The 16,355-nt window shown below is 27.9% G+C and overlaps 2 protein-coding genes and 1 long non-coding RNA gene across 3 annotated transcripts in view; 2 read left to right on the top strand and 1 right to left on the bottom strand.

Annotated features, from left to right (window-relative positions):
- The first annotated feature begins 75 nt into the window (after positions 1-75).
- Positions 76-14,845, top strand: LOC149055091 (uncharacterized). Its single transcript, XR_016191940.1, has 2 exons — positions 76-203; positions 14,706-14,845. It is a non-coding gene; the product is annotated as an uncharacterized LOC149055091 (long non-coding RNA).
- Positions 6,142-8,817, bottom strand: LOC107168166 (GTP-binding protein 10 homolog). Its single transcript, XM_015517479.2, has 8 exons — positions 8,671-8,817; positions 8,468-8,574; positions 8,255-8,399; positions 7,651-7,815; positions 7,089-7,307; positions 6,793-7,031; positions 6,610-6,733; positions 6,142-6,545 (listed from the first exon to the last, which is right to left on the bottom strand). The coding sequence occupies exons 2-8, from the start codon at positions 8,540-8,542 to the stop codon at positions 6,322-6,324; spliced, it is 1,191 nt and encodes a 396-aa protein (XP_015372965.1). The 5' UTR covers positions 8,543-8,574; positions 8,671-8,817; the 3' UTR covers positions 6,142-6,321.
- Positions 14,790-16,355, top strand: part of LOC107166027 (agrin-like) — a 196,823-nt gene continuing 195,257 nt past the window's right edge. The window contains exon 1 of the mRNA XM_089228706.1: positions 14,790-14,935. The gene's annotated coding sequence lies outside the window, so the exon portion shown is untranslated. The remainder of the gene's footprint in view (positions 14,936-16,355) is intronic.

Genomic DNA, 16,355 nt, shown 5'->3' with positions numbered 1-16,355 from the left:
CACCTCTGTTGTCGATTTAAATGCCCTGTATACGTCGTGCGTCGGCCTGAAAATTGTAATTGACAACAGAAACCCCACATTATTAAATTGCGATGATTACCTCATATGTCATTGTGATGGTTAACACTAAATTGTCAATGAACTCGAAAGCGATAAGTTTGGAAATATGACATATTATATTGAAAAATCTCTAAGTGAAAATCGTAAGTACGTCATTTAAAAATACAAAATTAATTTTGTGCATAGAGAAAAATTAATTGTCAATCGAATATTATAATATATTCATTAATTATGTATCTGTTTTTGTTACACTTTCCGTGTGGGTTTCTCTATTCACCAAAACATTTTTAGTAACAATGTTGAGTATATAGGTACCTATTAATAATCTTCATAGATATCAACAATTGTTTTCAAGAAATGAATTCGTATTAGTTTTAAATATAAATAGGATGCCGCAATTTGCGCAATTTATCAATAGGAACTTGTACACAAAATAACAAATGGCGCCTACTTAATATTTTGTGAGTAGGGTACTAAAAACGATTTTGACGCAGTATTTTTAGTCACCTTGTATTTAACGTGATCTTACGGTCAATAATTTTTTGGCTAAGAACAAATGTCTATTTTTAAAATTCGATGTTCTACCTCTGTTGCACACATAAATTTATACAGGTTCACTATACATTTTTAAATTTAATTTAATTTTTATTTTTTATAGTAATCTAATTCAACGAAAAATATATGGAAACCGTTTTCTAATTGCAAGCTACAATAGAATTTGCATGTCAAATGCACATTACACAATTAAACATGTTATACAGATGCATAAAAAATAAAATGAATAATAAACAGTTTTTATGTGGGCGGAAAAATATCTTATGGTTTAACTCACGTATTTTGAATAACAACACTCAGCACTATAATTTTTACAATGTGCCAAATATTAGATACCTACAGTACCAAAAGTAAAGAATAATTGCATACAATTTGGGGATACAACCCATCACCCAACATTATTTTAAAACCAATACATTCATTACCTCACTCCGAATCTAAAATCAATAATCATATTATTGGGTATGGATGACGTGATGTGTTTTTATTTTTTTCAAATACGAAAAAATTCTAAAATTGATTTCAGAGAACCAAACTAACCCTATGAAGTTGTACAATGTAATATATTTTTTAATTTCAAATTCAGTTGATCAATTTTACACATTACTATAGTCGTTTTGCTACTCGAGTCGATTTATACATGTAGATTGTAGATAGTAAGTAAGTATAACCTATTACACGGAAATTATTGAAACATTTTTTTCGTCAGTCATTTGTAGATACTATGATATTTTCTGTAGGCAGAATAAGCAGATTATTCCTCTCTAAAGATTTTCATCAAATGAGGAATATCATACACTGGAAAAATTTTTTGCTGGTAATCAGGAAAACATTTTGTGATTACTTATTCTTTGATAAAACGTAACTTCCTACAATGTTTAATAAAGTCCATTTACTGTGACTCAACTTGTGACTGTAGTACTACTAATTTAGTAAACAAAAGGTAGTTTACATTTGTTGCAAGTCCTAGGATCATTACAAAAAGAACAAGTTTTACAGACTTATCTGATCTATTATTCTATATCTTCACAACTCAATGAATTATTATACTTTAGACACATTTATTTCTTGTTTAATCATTACTTTAAACATTAATATCAATTGAGAACTATATTCTGTTACAAACTCTGGTAAATATAAAAAGATTTAAGCCACCATTGTACAAAAGTTACCCCTATAGTAGAATTATCTTGTTTCTTTTCATAAACCAGAATTTTTATGGGAATTTAAAATATTATTTAGATTTAGCAATGATTTTTTTCCTTTTGGCCAAGACTTTTTTTTACATCGCAAAAGTTGTAGTTACAAGTGCTTTAGAATTTTTTGAGCTAAACACAGTGTAATATAGTACACAGTACTTAGAACCATTTTTTTTTTTTGAAATTTGCATTTTATTTTATCAGGCATGATATTTTATGATGCTTTTGTGTCATTTTTTTTTTTCATAATTGTTTCTGAAAGTTGTTCATATTTTGCACCCCGTTTTATTTTTATTGGACCCAGTAGTTGTGTCAATTGTAATAACACATAATATTGTATCTACTACAGGGGGAAAAAGTTTCCAAACTTTATATTTTATCATATTCAGTATCAATAATTTGTCATACGTTTTATTTGAAATAATTAATTTCAGTTCTTTAGGGGAAAAGTTCTGTATTATTTTATCACCAAAAGAATCTTTTGAATTGAATTTATGTCTCGATTTATGCGCAGCTTAAAAATTAATTTAAAATTCGTTTATTAGAAATATTGAATTGTACATAGTTATTACTTAAATAAATTACTCAGTATCTCGGTATCTAACTTAAATCTTTGGTGACCTAACTGATAATTTTATGTCTCGTTTTAAATAGGTTGATAACAACTAATAACATATATGTCTTGGAAACAGTCATTAAAACAAAAAAAGTATTATGTGTAACAAAGTAGAAGTACTTAATAGAAATATACCAATATTATGATACTTATATATTTTGCGTATAATTTGTATAGATATTGCATATGTATATATATAATATATGCAACTTTTCCACACTGGAATAATATAACATTCAGTAAGTCTTAATACGAGTATAAGTCTCTAATATAATATATAAAGATCGTATATTATAAAATAATAAAAAAAAATCATTCAGTTTTAGTTTTTTAAGTACGGTTTGCGCGTCGCTAAACATTCAGCGACGCCGTGCTATCATCAAGCCCGATAATCATTTTAGTGTTGTAAGCAAATGCAAAAATACAGTGAAGAAACATGGGCAAAAAATGTTGAAAAGAAATTCAATCTTTAAAAAATGAATTCAATCAAAAATCAAACGAGATTATTTTAGACACGCAAAATCAAATTATTGTAAGTAGGTAATCATTGATTTGTATTTTTCTCGTATTTACATATAGGTACCCAATAACTCTAGATAAATTTATATTTTATATCATCTGAAGGCTCCAAAAAATATTGAGATACCTATCACAATTTTTCTATAAAAATGAAAAATATTATTTTCCAAAAATGAGAAGTTTATTACTTTGTTAATAATAGGTACGGTTTTAAATTTTTATCACAGATTGTATTATTTAAGCATTGTACAATATACTAGGTACCTTAATTTTTGGCTTCTATACGTATACATCTGGAAATTTGAATTTGTCCTTTGCATTTTGGTCACAGGCGTAATATAAAACAACAATAGTTTTAAAATGTATGTGAGTTTGGTAAATGAGTTATGAAATATGAATGAGACTTATAAAATTATAAAATTCTACCTGTACAACACATTTTAATGAGAAGCATCGTAACGCAACTACTGTAGATCAGTATAAGCAATAAGCATCGTACTATTTTTGAATGGTCATAAAAAAAAAAACAACATATAACTAATGGTCGTAGCCGCCGATGGAAACTAAGAATAGTAAAAAAATAAAAAAACCTAAAAGAATAAATGTTTATACAACAATACTAATTATTAGTAATTTATATTCAATTGGTTTGACCATGGACCATGGTATATGAAATAAGACTGATAATTATAAAAGTTTTATTATGAATTTTTCGTTTAATACCTACCTGTCAAAAATGTTATAAAATGTATACCGTATATGATTTAGTTATGAATTATTATGACCTATCACCTAGACGTAGTTACTATAGTTACCAATTAATACCAAATTGTACCTACATTGATCTGAACAATCTTAGCTTGCCTATTAAATACGATTGTATAGCAGGCTGTAAATGAAAATTAATAATTATTATGGAATGTACAAGGATGGTATTGAAAATAAAAATACTACAATTATTAACAAATTGATAAATTTTTTGTCATTGCCCACTTCCTTTATTATATCGCGTTTATTCTTAAGTACAATTATTGTTGTAACTTTGTATTCTAATCTATATGTTTACTTTCTTTTAATTTATAAGAACTAATAAATAAAATTGTTTTCAAGTCACACATGGATATAAATACTAAATAGGGTCGGCCTCACTCCTCAAATGCATAGGGGTTGAGTCCAAAAAGGTTTCAAAAGTAAAAAGAGTGCTAGATTCATAACTTTTGAGTTTTGAATGAATTTACCGGTGAACGGCCACCTACATCCCCGACCACATAGATGCCCATGATCTAAATGACACATCAGGATCTACTTGAGAGGGGATTTAAATAACCATAGGGAGCTAGTTGACACTATCCTAGTTGGGGATTAAATTACCCATTTTTCGTTTAGATCTCCCTTGATCTACTATAGATAACCCCCTTTTGGCGGCAATATATACAGTAAGACCTCTCAATAACGGGCCCTCTATTAAATGGAATCCTCCTTATAGCGGAAAATATCAATAGTCCCCGTGCAATGTATATGCAATTTCTACCTTTCTATGACAGAAAACTCTTTATAACGGAAAAATGTTTGGTCCCATGCGATTCTGTTAGAAAGAGGTTTCACTGTATTCGTCTCGTAGACATAAGCATAACACATACGTAAAGTTATAACTTATAAGGATAAGTCATAACTCATGAATCATAAGACTAAAAGATAATAGTTAGTCAATTTTTATTATTTACAATTAATGTTCAAAAATCAATGTTACTCACCTATCTTTAAGTCTAATATAATAGATATTATAAATATTATAATATCTATTTAAATCTAATATCACTTATGAATTTAAATATTTCCATACAACTGAAACCCATTTTTTGAAATAAGAAAAATCTGGTAATATGGGCATCTAAGAGATACGTCACCAATTTACCTATTTATACCAATAGAAGTGAAGTACAAATAGTTATTGCCAGATTTTCTACTCTTTTCTAATTTAATTTTGATATATCTGATATTTGATTTATTGTTTTTGGGCCAATTTTTGACTTGAATATTTTTTTAATTATTAAATTTGTTATGTGTAAATATTTCATTTGAATTTTTTCAAACTTATGATATCTGCATTAAATTATTTTAGAAACAACTAGGTAGATCAAATGTTTGGCTTTTGTTTAATTGTTAACAATATTGAATATAATAAGTACCATATAATAGGTACATATAAAATACCTGAATTGTGTAATGTCTACCTATTTAGAAGGAAAAAACTCAGTAAATAATAAAAAAAATTAAAAAACTCAGTATTAATAACTAAATTAAATGATTGTAACTAGTAACCATTAAAAATAATTAATCGTAAATTTTGTTAATAATTTTAAATTTGAATGTGAAGCACTCCAGAATGTTATCGTGATTTGTGATGTGATCTAGTTTCATAAGTACCCACTCAGTTTACATATCCTAAAGCCTCTTCTGAAATCTGATATGTACACATCTAAACGCTTATTACTCTATAAATATTTGCTGCATCCTATCTGCTTATACGAAACGCTCTCTGGGATAGTGCTAAATTGAAAACAAAAACCATAAACCATTTCAAGCCATTTGTCTCTGCATGATTGCTAAAGCTCATTGATAAGTCACAAATATCACAATGTATAATGTCCTTCAAATCCCCACCATAGTGTAAACAGTTTTTCTTTGGTTTTCGGTCATTGAGACCATACCGCCAAACAAATTTCTCTCCATCTATCTCTATTTTCTGCCACTACTCTAAAAAAGTTACAAAACAGTTACCACATATTACTTACACATGTATTCTAACATGAAACAGCATTCAAACAATCTTATCGCTAAAGTACATTCCAATACTCTTCTAGACATTTCAGCAGGATGCCTGAAACACGAATGGCCCAGAATATTGAGTATTTTAAATTTTATGATAAAAACATTTTACTTATTATATTATTTCTTATAACCATTGACTTTAATCTCTCAACTTCATTTTGGCCAATATCTTGTCCCCAAACTGATCTTATTGTATTTTTCAGACATAAGATCATCAAAAAAGGCTGAGTATTAAAGATTTAAAGAGTAAAAGTCACATTACTTTTGACTAAGTTAAAAACTCTTTTTTTTAGAAGTAACTTATTACTTAACAAATTACTTTTTTTTTCGTGTAATTCAGTAACATAAGAATAAAATTAGTTCACTGTCTCATTAAATTAATTTTATTCATAAACTAAAAAAAAAAAATTTATTTATTTAATAAGATGTTAATTTATTTAAATCAACAGTCTTAACCAGGAACAGTAATGAAAAAAATAAAAATAAAAATAATAATTATAAAACATAACCTGGTGACAAAAGTAAATAATGAACATCAAATTATATCAACACAGGACCACGTTCTCTTAATTGTTCTTTGATATTTTTTAAAGATTTGTATTCTATATTATTGTTCAATTCTTCATTGATATCTAAGAGTTCACGAACCGTTGATTTTACTCGTTGCACATCATCCGGCTGATCTTTAGCAGATATTTTTAAAATTTTATCAAATTTTATAGCTTTTGATGGTTTTATTTCATCAGGATAAGATACAATAGTATCTGAAAAAAATTATATATAGACTTTAAAAACTACAATATTGAAAAAAAAAAAACAATAACCTACCATCTAAATGTTCTAATTGATTTTTGATCTCTAAATATTTTTCATTAGCACCTTCAGTGTCCATTTTGTTAATTATTAACATGGCCGGTTTATCCAGCAGTTCTTCTCTGTATAACTCAAGTTCCTGTAAAGAAAATAATTATTTAATTGATTAGTTGATAACAATAAAATTAATGTACAAACTTTATTTAGTAAAACTACTGTGTCTAAACATGACCGAAACTTATTCTTGGGATTTAATTGAAAACCATTTATATCAACAACAAGGAGAAGTAATTTTGTCCTCTCTACATGTCTAAGAAATCTATGTCCCATTCCAATATTAGAATGAGCTCCTTCTATAAGTCCCGGTAAGTCTGCCATTGATATTTGTCGCAGGTCGTTATAAGTCATAACACCAATATTGGGTCTTATGGTTGTAACTGTAAATAAATTATATAAATTCATAAAATTAATTTCTTTAAAAATATTTTACTTACATGGGTATGAAGCAATTTTAGGTTTAGCGTTAGAAATAGCTTTTAGCAATGTAGATTTTCCAGCATTTGGAAAACCAACAAGACCAATATCAGCAATTAATTTGAGTTCAAGTTTAATAGATTTGCTTTCTCCTTTTAAACCACAGTATCCATTTGTTTTGTTGCCTCCATCTCCACCTTTGCAAACTATTAATTCAGAATCTGCCTCGTTTAATTCACCTATAAAATAAAAATAATATACATAAAATAATTATTTTAAAAAATAGGTGGTGACATTAAATTTATTTTTAATAAAATCTAATAAATAATGTTAAATAATTTTTTGAATACATAATTCTAGAAGAAATATCAAATCAAACTATAATAGAAAGTATATATAATAGCGATCACAGTAGCTTAAAAAGAAATTAAAATTTAATAATAATACAATAAATTAACAAACTATCAAAATACCTAATACTGCACTTATAAGTGTAATACATATTTAATTTTAACAAACAGAACAACATAAATTGAATGAAACAAAATTAAATGGGTAATTAAAAAAAAAACTATTGCTTACCAATTAACATATTTTTATCATCATAAACAGTTATGCCAGTAGGTACATTTACTTTTTTATCTTCGCCGATTTGACCAAGTATACGTCTAGAGTGACTATTACCACCCATTTCTGCGCGTAACTTTTTTTGTGGACATTTTTTCAAAAAATCCTTCAGCGTCATACCTAAAAATTGAAACATGTTAAACAAATAATATCAAAACCAACAAAAATATAACTATATTAAATATATTATCTTATTTGATTTTTAGATTTAAACAGTTTTAAATATCATTTTACATGGACTATTTCAATCCACCATAAAACTAATTTATTACTAGGTAAATTAATAAAATCATAATCAAAATAATAATAAAATGTAATAATACTGACATTATAATTATTCATGAAATATAACATTCAATTAACTCATTCAAGAAAAAAACTATAAATCACAATTAAAACTACTTCTACCTCAAGATATATTCCAAGAAAATCAACCAGACCAATAAAAGATACTTCTCTATATATTTTTAGTAATATTTTTATTGTAATATTGGAAAAACATAAAGTATATTGACACAATCAATTAAATAATAATAAATAAACATATTTTAATAGATACCTTCTGTCGCTACAAAGCAAACATCACCTCCTTTTCCACCCTCACCACCGTATCTAGGAAAACCAAATCCACCGTTACCGCCTTTAACATGTATTCTTAATGAATCCAAAAATTTAGAGTTTTGTTTCAAATAGTTTCGTATCGGCTGCAAAAAAGAAAAAATATGCAATAGTAATAATAATAATTTTAGTAAATACCTCACAATTATTTTACCTTTGCATCTTTTTTCGACGAACTATATTGACGAACAATTGTATGTATTAACAAATTTTTGTGAAAACAAAACATTGTTGAAATTGTATATTTACAATGTAGTGTACCTACATAATTACAATTTATTAGATGTGTTTATAATTATTTTAGTGTAATGCTTTTTCCTAGCAATATTATTACTGTTGAAGTTATAAATTATTTACCTAATTATAATAATAAATAAATAGCTTTTATAGGTAATATTAGAATGTTTGATCTTTCAAAGTTTTAACGTGTTCAATTGTTCGATACTTGGTGTCTTAGTCAGTTAAGCTTAAGAAATATCTATCTGTAGTCTGTAACCGCTAGTGCACCACTCTTATCAATTTTCAGACAAATCCTTATCAACCGTTTTATTTATCAGCTATGCTTCTATACCACAAAACAGTTATTCGGTACATTTCCAATTTATCACTTAAAGGATAAGGTGGTAACCGAAATACTGCATATTGTATTGCCTATATATATATTAAAAGGAGTTTTAATAAACATTCCTATTTACTTGTATTTTCAAGATGTTAAAGATTTCAGGATTCAAGACGAATAAATTATGATTATTATTATTATCGAGATTATTCTATTCAATATTATTAAAACTATACCAGCAATATTAAAACAAGCTTTGCAATTATTTGTTATTAATTTCATGTCTTTTGTATTTAGATAATTAATTTCATAAATAATTTCAATAAATTATCAATAATAGTCATTAGCCATTATATGTAATAACTGCAGAAACTGCAATCTTATAAAATATGTATTCAATCAAAAATAGTCATGATAGTTATATTGTTTCTAATAGTTCTTATGAAAATTCAAGACTTCATAACAACGTATGGGTTTTAGTTAAACATAGTTAAAATATGACAAAGGTTGATTGGTTACTGATCTTTGGAACTTCAAAAAAAGCCAATGTAATAATTGTATTACATTTAAACTTTTTTCTATGATATCGGAAATTGCATACATTGTATGCTTTAAACTTGTTTATGTATTTAATTTTAGATATCTACTATAATCTTTGATTGTGTATGTTTGTAGTTCTTCATTCAATACTATTTGCAAGTAATGGGATAAAGCCATATTATACTATGCCAGAGTTTATCTGATTTGAATAACAACAGTTTTTCTTTCAAAGATAACAAAATAATTTATTTAAGAAAATATTAATTACAATAATAAAAAATAATACAAATTTAAAGTAAAGTATATATCAAATAATAAATATTTGTAAAGTTTAACATTAATCATAAAAAAAATATCTAGAACAAAGTCTGTCTATAATATTACAATAAAATATTGTGTTATTATTTTCAAACAAATTAAATACATGAATAAATCAGTAATTGAATTATAAAATAAAAAAAAATGTAATTGTACAGTTAACATTGTATAGTTTTTAAAATTTATAAATAATCATGGAAAAATTCAATTCAGTTTAAAAAAAAATTCAGTAATACTTAACAATTAACAGATCATAAAAAATTTACAGTATTATTATCAACAATAAAGAACGACACATTGTGTTATTATTTTTAAACAAATTAGATACATCAATAAAAAAATAGTTAAATTATAAAATAAAAACATGTGATTATATAGTTTTTAAAATGTATAAATAATCATGGAAAAATTCAATTCAATTTTAAAAAAAAATTCAGTAATACTTAACAATTAACAGATCATAAAAAAATTACAGTATTATTATCAATAATAAAAAACGAAACATTGTGTTATTATTTTTAAACAAATTAGATACATCAATAAAAAAATAGTTGAATTATAAAATAAAAACATGTGATTATATAGTTTTTTAAATGTATAAATAATCATGGAAAAATTCAATTCAATTAAAAAAAAAAAATTCAGTAATACTTAACAATTAACAGATCATAAAAAATTTACAGTATTATTATCAACAATAAAGAACGAAACATTGTGTTATTATTTTTAAACAAATTAGATACATCAATAAAAAAATAGTTAAATTATAAAATAAAAACATGTGATTATATAGTTTTTTAAATGTATAAATAATCATGGAAAAATTCAATTCAATTTAAAAAAAAAAATTCAGTAATACTTAACAATTAACAGATCATAAAAAAATTACAGTATTATTATCAACAATAAAAAACGAAACATTGTGTTATTATTTTTAAACAAATTAGAAACATGAATAAACAAATAATTGAATTATAAAATAAAAAAATGTGATTATATAGTTTTTAAAAATGATATAATCATGAAAAAATTTCAATTAAATTTCAAAAAATTGCAGCAATACTTAGCAATTAACAAATCATAAAAAAATAACTGTATTATTATTAATAATAAAATATGAAACATTGTGTTATTATTTTTAAACAAATTAGAAACATGAATAAACAAATAATTGAATTATAAAATAAAAAAATGTGATTTTATAGTACTTAAAATGTATAAACAATCATGGAAAAGTTGAATTAAATTTAAAAAAATTGCAGTAATATTTAAAGCAATTAACAAATCATAAAAAATGAACAGTATTATTATCAACAATAAATTAAATTTAGCAATAGCAATAATATTATGCGAATTGTAATTTTTACAACAAGATTGTGTAAAGTCAATACCAATAAAGTGATTTCGTCATCTCCTCTACACCAACAAGAATTTTGTCTACATAAAATAGAATCTGTTTGAATTTTTTAAGTGGCTATTTAAGTATCTCGCAAGTTATCACGGACTTCTGACGGAGAAAACTCATACCTGGGTAGTATTTTCATTTCGTCTTTTTACCGATTTTTCAATGGTTGCGCCCGTAGCCACCACAGCAAAACAGCTTTCTGGCAGTGCTCAGAACTCGTCTCCCCAGTGCTGACAGAAATGACCTACGTTTAGGCGCAGGCTGTCTTGCCGCTGCTTCTGTCGCATCGTCGCATTCTGCCACATCGATACTTGCCATGGTTATCTCCTCCTCCTTCGGCAACGAGATCGTATTTTGCTCTTCGTCTAACGGCAAGATTTTCTCATCGTCTATCATATTGGAGACAATAAGCTCTATCTCTGACAGCCACTTCTGCACCTCAGAGTTTGAATGATACAATTTATTTTCATCAGTTAACCACGCTAGATCGGAGGAGTGCGATGAGATCGTTAGGTCCGAATCTGACGGCCACATCTGGTTTGACGGAAATTTCTGATTTAAGTCTGATGATGGCATCAATTGTTTATCGTCTGTTAGCCACTGCGATGATGACCATTCTTCCATAATCAATGACCTCATCTGCATTCCTATTGCTGACCACATTTCTTCATCGTCCATTGAGTACTGAAGAAGGTCTAAGTGCGATGATTCTGACCAAAGCCCAGAGTTCGATGGCCACCACTCATTATGTGTGTCCTCATCGTTTATTGGCCGATTTAGTTCCAAATGGGATACTACAGGCCTTAGACTCCAGTCCGATGCTAAATAATTTGATTCAGAGTCCGATGGCCATGCAGACTGCTCCAAGCCCAATGACTGCAGTGGCTCAGACTGTGATTCCAAACTAAATGACCTGTTCATTCGCTTATCGAACGCTGGAGAGCACATGTGCAATTCTGCAGACCTTGGGTCGGAGTTCTCATCAGTGCTTTGTTTATCTGAATATATTTTTGTCGTTTGCAAATGATAGATTGTGTCTACCGCGACTATTTCTGCCTTTAGTTTTTCCGGAAGACGCACATCCGGTGACCGGTGTCGGAATTCATCCGAGTCCGAGTTCGAAAAATCATCATCCGAATCACACGAGCTTCCGGGAATCGGCAATGAGTACTTCTGCCGTACCACGGACAAACGTATCTCTTCGAATAGCTCGTCCAGCGCTCCCGTAGTTTCAGCTACCAATGGTCCAGTCGTGTTTAAATCGTTTACAGTTTTATCTACATTTAATCCATTTTCCGTATTCAGTTGCGCATTACCCGTGGTGGTGCTGAAGTTTGATAGAGTCGACCTTTGGGACGCGCACCACATGCTCCCAACTGCCGGGCCTGGGTGATCCGAACACCCTGCACCAGTAACGTTTGTTTTGTGTTTTGTGTTTTTCATTTTTTTTTTTTTGCGGTTTTAACCTACCGCAAGGTTTGAAGAGATTTACTAATAGCTAGAAGGCTCTCTCCGACCTTACCAGCCCCAACTAATGAAAGTAAGAGCTGGCTCAGGACCTCTTAGTGGGACTCAGATATCGAATACCTGAGCCCGCAAGCTCCCCCACCACGACAAGGTGGGTCCCATTGGGGGAGATTACCACTAAGTATGTAAATTGAAAACGCAAAAAAAAATTGTTAAGTCACTTGATGTTATTTATATTTATATTAATTCTTCCCGGTATTACCACGTATTCGTGGTAATTTAAATTTTTTCAATAAATCACCTATATAATATAATTATATAACACAACTAGCTATTACCTATTAACTTCAGTCAATTCACAAGCAAACCGTAGAACGGCATTAAAAAATTCTTGGTATAAATATCTTAAGATTAAAGTTTAAACATAATTATTTTAAATATATTAAAAATTCCATTGTGTATTTGTGTTCATGTAAAAAAATTCTAATAATAATAATTTACAAATAATAATATATAAAATGATGATAAATTTCAAATTTTAACGAATTAATTTTTTTTAACAAACGACTTACAATTGTTATTTTTCCTTAAGAATTGTAACAATTTTAACTCGAAACACACTTATAAAAGAATTACCATATACCTATTTTTGATATTTTTAATTTACCTTTATACAAATGGAAAATAAACGAAAATAAATCATTCATTTAAAATGTTTACAAATACATTAAAAAAATTCAAAATATTGATAAATTGTTATTTTGTATTAAGACGCTAATATAAATAATTGGTAAAAATTCAAGTCTTTGCATTAACCTTATGTTTACATTCTTTTTTTTTGATGCAAAACTAAAAAATATATTTAAAAACTTACATCATTGTAGAATCAATATAACATTCATCACTCCTCTCAAAATCGAATAGGTATATTTGTTTTAAACGGCGCGGTGTTATACCTGCTATTATATTAACGTCGGGCGTCGATGAAGTCTTCCAAAAGTAAATCCACGATATCTGTTGTTCAAACTTCCCATTGGTTTCGATATAATTGTTTATAAGAAAAGAAATATTTTAATAACTATATAAAAAGACTCTATAACAATTATTTTTGCACGAGATTGGAATGAAATCTAAATTTTAACTGACGACAAAAATTTTATGCTCTATTCGTTACCTGCCGAAAGTATAATAAACATTATGGTGACCATCTCCCGGACAACGAACAAAATAATGCAACCAGCCAATTTTTTTAATTTCAATTCACAGAGAATATAATAGATATATAATTACGGTCAATCATATAAATATGATAAATCAATTTCATAATTTTTATTAAAACTTGAATTTGAATGGAATCTTTGCAAAAACCAAAAAAAAAAAAAACATTTTATTTGCGCAAAATCTAAGTATTAATTTTTCCACCGATGATGGAAATGCAATATTTGTTAATAATATTACCATAGTACTTAATTCTTAAAGGATAAAATGGAGCGATGAGCATGGCGTTTAATCAACGGTATTATATTCTATGGTAGATAATGCATTATCATTAATCAAAATCGCATTGTTTTGTAATGAATGTATACCTACTATCTACTTGGCTACTTAACAAAAGACGCGGTGCGTCTTATATCTACATACAAATAATCGTATTAGTATGTTACATGGTACCTACACGCAGGTAAGCATTACATCATTCTGCTTAATAAATAATAATTTTTGATGAATCTATACTGTTTTTAAAACAGTGTTTTACACGTGTACCTATAATAAATTTTAATGTATGATATAATTGTGGATATGAGCAACGAGTGGAAAATAGATTTATATAGATTTATGGTTTGGTCTGGTGAGACGGACAAAATATTATGTGGTCATGTGGATACCACCTTTGTCGAAACCTTATTGTCAAACGGTATTCGACACATCTACATTTCAAATAACATTAAAAACTATATTATAATAATTATGAACTCATTTGCACTGGCCACAACGGCGTTATAATGCACATCTGTGTTAGTATTTAATAATAGTTGTACAACCTAATAATAATATTAACGGTGGATTTAAATTATTTCATTTTTTCTTTCTGATCGCGTTTAGGTCTCCACATGGACAACAGCGGCGACACGGGAACCGATGAGACTTTGGACATGCGCGCGACAGAAAACGCGCCTGAAGTGGTTACTGGTTACGCCGCAACGCCACGACCAGTGACCACCGTCGGCAGTCGTTCGCGGTAACCTGCGGTAGATGCACGCACGTCTGTCGACCCGACGAAATGCAACCCACGTGTCTCAATCGTATCGCTCCTTAACCTACGACAACCCGCAGTAAGTATATAACATTACAATGAGCCGTATATTATGCAAAGCAGATCCTCACCGTGCCTATCGATTTTTTTACGTATTTTATGCATACGACCTACAGGCAACAATAATTAATCCTGTTGCACAATATCGTACTTTAATTATGTGATATCACACAATGATGCGTAAATAGATAGGCTCGACGTTTATATGAATTATTATATAGTGTTTAATGTTTGTGCGTAAACGATTAAACAAAAAAAAGTTCTAAGACAAAAAATGTATAAGTGTGACCGTCGTGATAGATAGTTTCTTTTGGTTACCTAGCTGAATTCCGTATCCACATAAATCATCGCATAAATGCGGTTAATGTTAATTTGTTATTTACATAACATTATATTCCTAACCTAATAACCTATAACCAACTAAACTACGTAAAGTGCTGCGTGCTGTCGACAGTGTTGATGGAAAAAAATAAAAATAAACAATAAATAAATGTTGATCTTAACCGACGATCGGTACGTACATTGCTGTTTTATTACTATCTGTGTACGCCCTTGTAATACGATCGGACTGAAATATTATATTCTATTAAACATATTGTTAACGTTAAGTCGTCAGTGGTGGCTTATGTTCTGCGACAATCCACGCACGAATCGTCTCGAAACGAATGCTCAAAACTTTAGGTACTATAGATTCGTGATACGCGTATATTAATACTGCCTATACAATTATAATGTGTTGGTATTTAAAAAAAATAATGTAATATATCAGCCATTAATTGTTATTTTCTGATAGTATTCTAAAGACTTATTTGATGTATTATGACTTGTCAAGTATCGATAACTAATATTTTATCGATCGAAATTGTCGTATAATTATGCGAAATATTCTGAAAAGAATAAGTTATATGTAATCAAAATATAGTTGCATTTGTTTTCATCAACCTTAACAGTATTTAATTTTTTTGCTAAGGTTTAGAAAACTTAAATTTGACAATTTAAATTAAGGTGATAATTATTTGAGATTTTATAGATATGATTAAAAAAAAAATCGATTATTGTATCAACGATTTTTATTGGTATTTAATTTTGTCTAATAATAAATTTTATTTGAAACCTAGTATAAATATTCAATGAAGTTGAAATAATTTTAAATTGATATAAAAAGTAACTGTTCATTTTTGTGTGATTAATAATATCCAAATAATAAAAGGCAAAAAACTTAAAATTGATTTTTAATTTTAAAAAATGTGTTTAAGGTACCTATATAGCGATTTTTAATTTTAATGAACGATATTTGATCATTTGCATGTATAAGTCATTTTGTTACGGAATTTAACTCAAATAGTCTTGTTAGATAATTTTTTTTTCTTCAAAAGTAAATTCAGGTTTTTTTTATATAATTTTGCAATGTGTATAATTTTTTATTATTAAAATACGGT

Source organism: Diuraphis noxia, unplaced genomic scaffold, assembly GCF_037042655.1.
Source record: "Diuraphis noxia isolate RWA-SAM2 unplaced genomic scaffold, SU_Dnox_SAM2 contig0005, whole genome shotgun sequence".
NCBI lineage: Eukaryota > Metazoa > Arthropoda > Insecta > Hemiptera > Aphididae > Diuraphis > Diuraphis noxia.
Note: the sequence above shows the minus strand (reverse complement) of the source record. Positions and strands in the feature narration are given on the sequence as shown.